The sequence below is a fragment of the Corvus brachyrhynchos genome, unplaced genomic scaffold (genome assembly GCF_000691975.1).
Source record: "Corvus brachyrhynchos isolate BGI_N302 unplaced genomic scaffold, ASM69197v1 scaffold266, whole genome shotgun sequence".
NCBI classification, from domain to species: Eukaryota; Metazoa; Chordata; class Aves; order Passeriformes; family Corvidae; genus Corvus; species Corvus brachyrhynchos.
In genome coordinates this window covers 770,739-779,156 of record NW_008238633.1, presented here as the reverse complement: position 1 = coordinate 779,156, position 8,418 = coordinate 770,739, and the positions used below count along the sequence as shown (strand labels likewise).

Sequence of the window (8,418 nt, the reverse complement as noted above, 5' to 3'; positions counted from 1 at the left end):
AACTGTGTTATGATGATGTCCCAGTTGTTTCTGTTTTATTAGATAACAATGCCTCTACAAAGTGTGTTGCAGGTAGTAAATTTTGATTAATTTTTTTTTAGTATTATTATATCACACTTCTTTATGCAAGTATATGCTGAATGTAAGTATGGACAGAATCATATCTTGATGAAGATTTCATAATGAAGTGTTTTTTCACTTAAGATCAATAAAAGTTTAGCTAATAAGGTAAAAGTTTACTCTTATTCAAAGCACTTAAAATGCGTCAATCAATTTTCTGTTAAAAACAGTTTTTCTTAGCCAAAAAAAGTCTAAATTAGGGCTTGATGACTACTGCTCAACACAGTGCATTTCTCTACTGCAACACCTTCTAGAAATGCATTGGTTACAATTATTTAAGAGATCTAAAGGAAAACATAGTCTGCTGTCAATAACAGATCTCAAGATCTGTCCATTATTACTTTTGTCTTATTTCAAAATTTCTGGAAGGAAAAGCAGCTTCACAGGTTCAGTCAATATTTATTTTCTGCAAAGTGAAATCAAATACCATTAATGTAAACATATGTAATACATAAATATTAACTCAATCCATTAAACCTTTGTGGATAATGGCACTGAACTTATGGCAGTCGTGTCACTTGAAAAGGTTTCTTGCCAGTAGCAGAGGTTTCTAAATCAATAAACACATCTGAGAACAGAAGAACCCTTCACATTATAAAAGCACAGTACCTGAAACCAAGTGCTACAGAGAATGGTCACATGGAGCTGTTCTTTAAAACTATGTAGATTGAACAATTGCCACTAAAACTCCCTCTAAAAAAATAAAATCATTTGTTAATAACTTCTATTACCTAAAGTTAGGTATATCATGCCAGGTAGCACAAAATACAGTAGCTGGAAAATGCAAAATAATTTGGTAGGCCCATCTAATGCTTCACCAGAGCTGTGTAGAAATCAAGAAGGATTCTCTGTTCCTTCTTTATTCCTTTTCCTTTTTTCTTCCAGTGCTTGTTTAAATACAGTTTTCAAGGTGTTGTAAACATATGGTCCATTCTCAGAATCGAAGCTTGTCTAATAAAAGAGAGAAGTTTCAGTTCAGTTGTTAAATAGATGTCATACAGCAAAATTCAAAGTAGATGCACAACATTAAAAAAAAAAAGAGCTTTGAGATTTATCAAAGAAAATACGTGGTTTTGAGGGAGTGCTTAATGGTAAGTGTTTTCAGTTTTATACTAACTAGACATTAAAATAAACCAGAAGAAGAAGAAATTTAGAGATTGTTTTAACAGGCAGCTTTACAAAAGATGAGGAAGCAGCATGGTGAACATTCTGTTCAAGTTCAGATTTCATTGGCTGAATCTGAGAAGAAATCTGAGCTGAGCAATAGCTTCACCTGTCACTGTTATTAAATGAGCCCAAAGCAAAAATTAGTTATTCACATCCTGTGGTACAGGCCTGGAATGTAACTGACTTGCAGTATAATTTCAGAAAATGATTTAATTGGATGGAAAGACTTCATGTGGTACAGAATTTACCAAAGCCTTTGGTAAGCTACTCCCAGTGATCAGTCAGTGTCACCCCTTTCCCTAATTTGAAGATGTCCATGAACTGGCAGTGATCCAGAAATAGAAAAATGAGACTCCAGGATTAAGGCTGTAGTAACAGAATTTAATTTTATTGAGAATATTTCCAACTCTCTATGTATGTGATTACTGTAAAATGTAAACTCTGAAATAAATAAGCTTCACACTGTGAAGTGTGAAGGAATTACTGTGGCCTTTCTCACAGAGGCCTCCCTCTGCTGACGGATTCACCTTTCATGATTTAAACCAAGTAAATACAATATCACAGACAGTTATTTAGGATCACTTGCCTTGGTGAAAGCTTTAATAGCACGAGCAAGTAAGGCCTCCTCCACATCAGCTGGCAGCACTTGCAGGTTCACTACACAGTGTAAAATACAAAGGATAGTCTGACACTGTTCCTGGTGGGTAAAAGGAACAGCAGCTCATTAGAAAAAATATTTCCATGAAAAGCATTTCAGCAGTCAGGTTTTGTTAACTGCTGTTTGAACATCAGGTTGTGCCTTCCTGTACTGAAACCTTTAGGTGCAGGAGTTGGTGGAGAATTCCCACCAGCCTAAAGAGCCTCTGCATAATTATATCAGTCACAATGGGAAAACTCTTCTCCTGAGTACCACAAACTGCTGTGGGAATTCCTCAGAATTTCTGGGAATTTCAAGATCCCCTCCATGAACAGTACCCTTCTTGTGAACTGGCATAGGGAAGGTGAGATTTGATCTTTTCAGCCCCAAATGCTGTGCATGTTCAGGGCTCTTTTCCCCATCTTGCACCTCTTTCTGTCCTTCCAAGTCTCTGTCACCACTGGAAGCTGGCAGAGAGACACCTGAGCAGTGCTTGCAAGGAGGAATAAAGGGAGGAACAGATCTTTGTGGCTGCTCCTTCCCATCTCTTTTCCAGCTTAATTAAGGGGCTGGAGCATGTGTCACACAAGCAGCCTGCTCTAGGTAACTCTGTTTTGAGCAAGACACTTGGACTAGAAGATATCCAGAGGTCCAGCCAACACAGCTATTGTGGGATTCTGAATTAATATAGGATAAGGATATTTTTAAAAAAATGTTCCTTTCCCATTCATTTATAACAGGTGTCAAGCAGTTTTTATGTAATATGAAAAGAAAGTTAAATCTGATTAAGTGGAAGAACACTTCAGGAAGAAACATAATGTTTTCAGATGAACTTGGGAATTCTGAACATCATGTCATGAAGATCGAGACTGCACATGAAGTTCTGACCACCTATTAATCAGAAGTTGTATTTTTGAGTGTCTGGGGCCTCTATTTTCTTCATAAATACCTGGGAAACAAGGAGTTCCCAGAGAGTTAGGAAATTTGTATAATTAAGAGACCAAGAATGAAGAATTTTATTTATTTTTTTCATCTACTGTGTATCTAACCTTTGGGGAAAGCACAGTTGAACAACTGGGATCAAAAGTAACTGGTTTGCATAGGGATTTCAGAATACAGGTGGCCACAGTTCTGACTTCTGTAAGAATTAGGCCTGGCTTCTGATTCTCTGAATTAGCAAATTCGTCCTATTCCTTGCCCCAGCTCTCCCACAGCTGCCAGGTTGAGATGTTTGCACAGCAAATGGGACAACCATGAAGTGCAGCTGCCAGGTGGGACATAACAAAAGCCACCACGGAGTCACAAAGGTTTCTCATCTTTGCCTCCAGATCTCCAGCTGCAGGATGTGCAGGGAAATGTGCTGCAGTTGAGCTGCTGCTGAGTGGTGTTCCAAGGCTCTGTCTGGTATTTTTCTTGTCATATGCATTGCTGTGGTATTGATTGTGACAACATAGCATTGAGTGACAACTTATACAATTCGATACAGAATGAATTCTCATTCTGATTTTGCAAGAGATTGAAGTGGCTTTTTTCAAGTGCAATTCCCTTGCCTAAAGTTAAAGAATGAATTGTCAGATCCAATATGTACCTTTCTCAGCAAGTAGAGTGCATCCTGGGATTCTGTGCAATTTTTTGCCAGCATGTCAATATCATCTTTGGATATAATAGGTTCTTTCAGCTGCTCTATCCACGACCACATCAAGCTGCAGAGGATAAAAGGATCTCTCTCGGTGCAGATTTTATCCCAAGCTCCATCTCGAGAATTCAGTTCTTTCTTAAAACAAAAAAAAACCAAAACAAATCTGAAAATGCATCATCTATTTACCTTTGCCAGTATTCTCTTTGATTGTAGCAGTACTTGGCTGCTTATGTTCCAACAAAAAACACTTAGGAGTTATCAAAAAAATTTGTATTTTTTTCTGGAGTATCAACATTAATCAGCAGTAATACAAGTGATTCTTTAAAACAGAAGGATGACATAAGCAGTGCAGCTGAGAACCTCCCAATACTCCACCAGAATACGTAAACCAGCTTTGCACTCCAGCTTCAAAGCAAATGTTGCTAAGAGGATTTGGGTTTGAGGATAAGCAATTAAGTTTCTACTAAATTCTTTTTCTTTTACTCATGAATCCTCTGATCAGTTCTGAGAAAGCACTGATGATAACCAACTCAAACCCTTAAAACCTGTACTACTTCTGTGCCACCAGCAGCCACGCTACAACCAGAGATAATGCCATCAATTTCCCCCAGTCAGGAAAATTAACATAACCAGAACCTCCACCCTCCTGCTAGAGACCAGAATTTGCAGGTGCATTTTGCCAGCCTGTGCAAGAACTGACCCATAACTGACAAGTACAATCATTTAGTGGACCTCGTATAAACTGCTATCCCAATGTGCTATTTCAAAGCTCCACGTGGCATTTTTGCCATTCCAGGAACTCACTGAGGTGAAATATGCAGAGCCCATAGCATGGAATTGCGTTAAAAATTACCTGCCACATTTCTACCTTCTGCTTCACTTCATCCTCTCCCAGAAATTCATTTATATCTGCAAGTGCTTTGGCTGCCAAAACCCTTCGGGCTTCCAAACTTAACTCCGACTGCACAACAATGTGTGGAATTGTCTCTGACACATGTCTGCTACCTTGGCTTTCATATCCAATGGAAAAGTTCACTTTGGAAGAGGAAGAAGAGGAGTCAGAGTCCTCAGAGAGATAGACTCTTCTGCCATATATATTGGTCTTGTGGTCCTTCCTATGACCAGTCTCGTTGGCAAAGTTGTGCCTCGACACCCCGGTTTCCTTGGGATTGTGGATGGATGTGAGGCCTGAGGAAAAGGTCCTGCTGCGTTGTATTTCTTTGGTAGAATTCCTTCTGTGATAAAGTGAGGAGCCATCCTTCCGTCCATCCAAACTGAATTTCTCTTGACTCCAGAACGTGCACGTGTTATGCACTAATGCTTCTTTGTTTAACTCCAGCTGTGGCTTTGCTTCACCTGTGGCAGAACATTCCTCCCCACTGTTCTCCTTCTGTTTGTTGTTCACTAAGATCTGAGCAGGCACTGTCCAGACAGTGTCATCCTGTTCCAAGAGAAACCCAGTTCTCCTGAGATCTGACTCACTGTAGCTCAGACGCCTTCTCAGATGAGTAAGAGGCTGAAGGCATTCGACATTCCTTCTTCTACAAAAAGAGTCACATTCATGTCCCAGGGAGAAGGGACAGTCCTGGCTTTCGAGAGCAGAGGAGTGGGTGTGGGACGAGTCCGACGTGTCGCTGTCCTGCCTGGCCAGCTCCCGCTCGAGCTCCGTGGACGCCAGCTGGGACACGGTCTTCTCAATCTCAGCTGAGAGGTCTGGGATGTCCAGCAGCTCTGCCTCTATCACCTGTCTGTTTTCAGCCAGGTCCAGCAGCAGCTTGCACACCAGGTGGATGAGTTTTGGCACGTGTTTGAGGTGCCTGCTCTCATAGCCGTGGAGCAGGTGCCTCTGGCGGGTCAGGTACTGTGACAGGGTCACCGCGTGCGCCTTGGGCTCGCAGCAGGCGAAGACATTGCGCAGGGGGACCAGGAACTGGGAGAACTCCCTGACACACAGTAACTGCCCCCGGGTCTGGATGGAGTTGGGCCTTTTTGCTCTGACAAACAGAATTGCTTGGTCAGCACTCATTCTTGTGGCAAAAACTAAGTAGCAAGCTATTAGAACACCTGGAAAATACAAAGACAGGATTAGTTGAGGAACTGTCAGACTAAAACAAATACTCAGTGGAAATATGGGATAGAAATTAATATAGGTGAAGACACAGTGTCCTCTTATTACATGATGCTGTTACTTAAATGTAATTGCATGTGCAGAACCACCAGACAGTGAAGCCCTTCTCACTGCACTGCAGTGGGAGCTCACCACAGCCTCTCCAGGAGCTCCACCATTCGCAAACACAGGAGCAATGGGGCTTCTATGGGGAGGGCACAACCAAAACGGACTTGAAAGGAGCAAATTAAATCTTAGGTGCTCCACCAAATCTACCTTGTCCAACAGTGAGTGGCACGTTTGTGAATGTGTAATAAATACTAGACAATGAAAGTGTACCAGGAGAATCTTTCCCCACCAAAAGCAACTGTCACATTTGAATGTAATGGAACCATTATACAGATTAAAAACTTCTCTAACCTTACAGGTCTTTGGTTTTAATATACTAAAACTGATCTCCTCTAGCCATTGAGGACATTTGGACAAAGTAGTTCAGCACTTTTGACCATTTTATAGAAGTACATCTTGCAACGATGTAGAATGTAGCCCAGTTCTGAACAGTTTATAAGCAGAGAGGGTTGGAATTTCTAGAGGAACCCTTGTGCTGCTCCTGCATGGGGCACGTACCTGTCCTCCCAAGTCCTGCGTGGCAGTGAACAGCCACCCTCCCCTCCTGCAGGGCGAAAGCCATCACTTTCACCATGTCAAGGATAGTCGTGAGAGATGCCACTCCATAATCCTTCCATCCAAAATTATAAAAATAAACTAAAATAAAAAGAGAGACAGTGATTTTCTGCCACACCGAATGTGAAATGTGTAGCTCTATATGCAGAGTAGAGATTACTAATAAGAAATTATAGTACTAAAATTACATAATGGAGCTTAAAATCTCACTAGACCTTGGTTGCAAGAGATTATTTTCCCATTTCAGTGTATGCTTGCTATTGAAATTTGATAGATACATGAAGCTAGCAAAGATTTGTCAAACTCAAGTTTAGCTAGAATGTAAAAGGTGTAACAAAACAGTGACTCATGCAAAATTACCAAGCTATATATAGGAAGAGGGTAATTTTTTCTTTTCAGAAATAAAAGCACTTCTTCAGTCAACAGCTGCTTCCTATGGAGAGGAACTTTCTTTTTTCACCATAATATGAAAATACAAAACCACTGTCAGTAGCAGTGTCCCCACATGAAATAACCTTTTATAGGGTAGATACGAAAACATGAGTGTACCAGAATTTGACACACCCTTCGTGGTTCAGATATTTGTGAATGCAGAAGAAAAAGAAAAATGTAACTGTTGCCTGCCCTTTTTTCTAAACACCTGAACACAAACCTCCATCTCTCTCTGCATAATACACAATCTTCAATAATATGTTGCTTGCTCTTTATTTTATTTGCCAGGTTTCACATCTACATCCCATTTTGTGCAATATTTCTTACACAGCTGCGTTTAACTCACAGGAATTCAAGTAAAAATATCCTTAAATGCCAAACTCAATAATTAATGAGGAACAGCAGCAGGAGGGAACTTACTGCCAGCCTCCATGAAAGCCTCAGGAAGGTAGGTGAAGCCGCTCTCCTGCTCCAGGGGGTTCCCACAGCTCGCGTGCTCCCCAGGACGCTGAAGGTTAATTACGGTTTTTATGGCACATCTTAAGGAAGGAATAGATGAGTCAAAGTATTACATGCAGCCAAAATCTCATTATCCCTTATTTTCTGAAACATACGTTTATTCTTAGTGGAGAATAAATCTTTACCTGTAGAGCGTTAAAATGAAAGGATCTTTATCAACAATCCAAATCTATGTTGAAAGAGAAAACGGATCAGGAATTACACCAGTAATACTTACAATAAATAATGACTAAATTTGTTACCTTTCAAACTGCTCAATAATGTTGTACTTTTCAATTAATTCTGTCGAGGGTCGAGCCATAGCCAGAATGTTATCTGTTATCCTGAGAAATTAGAAAAGTAGATAATAATGTTATCATGAATCATTTCCTGGGTATGAGTCTTCCAAAATAAGAATACCATTATATTCAAGAAAGAGAGAAATAACCTTGCTGACTAATTAGAAATTACTTTTTAAAAATTCTACTATGCCACAGTGTTCATGATGAATCTTATTAAACTGATACAGGTAGAATATTATCAAAAGACAATTACTGGAACTACTTAAATGCCAGGACATAAGTAAAAATTCCTTTGAATACAAATCTGGACCCAGATCCCTGTTTGTCCCTCCAAGGTTTGTAAATGCTGTTCAAGCATTTGCTGTTAGGAAAAACAGTAAGAACGTAAGAATACATTTCATGTGACTCTTGCTGCACATGAACATCCTTCTGAACACATGCCCACATTATTTCATCTGCAGCAAATGCTTTTACTTTTCAATTCTATTATTAACACGTTTAATTAATTTGCATCCTAATCCTTAGTAGCCCAGAACAGCTTTTTTATAATTCATGACTGGTAAGTATTTATTCTTTTGGACGTGAACCAAACTCAGTGTAAGTCAACAGAAACCTTTCATTGTCTTTCCTGGGCTGTGTACAACAGCCACTACGTCAAGTTCTAATTCCAAATCAAATTCTCATTATGCTTTACACTTAGCAGCTGATTTAAAAAAAAAAAAAAAAAAGCCCAGCTATTTTGCTGTGTTGAGCTGCTCACCAGGAGGAGTAGAGCCCCTTGACAGCCTGCTCGTGCTCGGCCCAGCGCGCCGGGTTCTCGTACTTGCAGGCG

General features: G+C 40.1%; 1 protein-coding gene across 1 annotated transcript in view; it reads right to left on the bottom strand.

Moving 5' to 3' along the window:
• Positions 1-499: 499 nt before the first annotated feature.
• PTPDC1 (protein tyrosine phosphatase domain containing 1) overlaps positions 500-8,418 on the bottom strand; it is a 16,152-nt gene continuing 8,233 nt past the window's right edge. The window contains 8 exon segments of the mRNA XM_008636059.2: positions 500-1,071; positions 1,874-1,984; positions 3,513-3,698; positions 4,417-5,627; positions 6,298-6,435; positions 7,207-7,325; positions 7,548-7,628; positions 8,347-8,418. Of these exon segments, the coding sequence (XP_008634281.2) occupies positions 955-1,071; positions 1,874-1,984; positions 3,513-3,698; positions 4,417-5,627; positions 6,298-6,435; positions 7,207-7,325; positions 7,548-7,628; positions 8,347-8,418 (2,035 nt within the window). The 3' untranslated portion in view covers positions 500-954.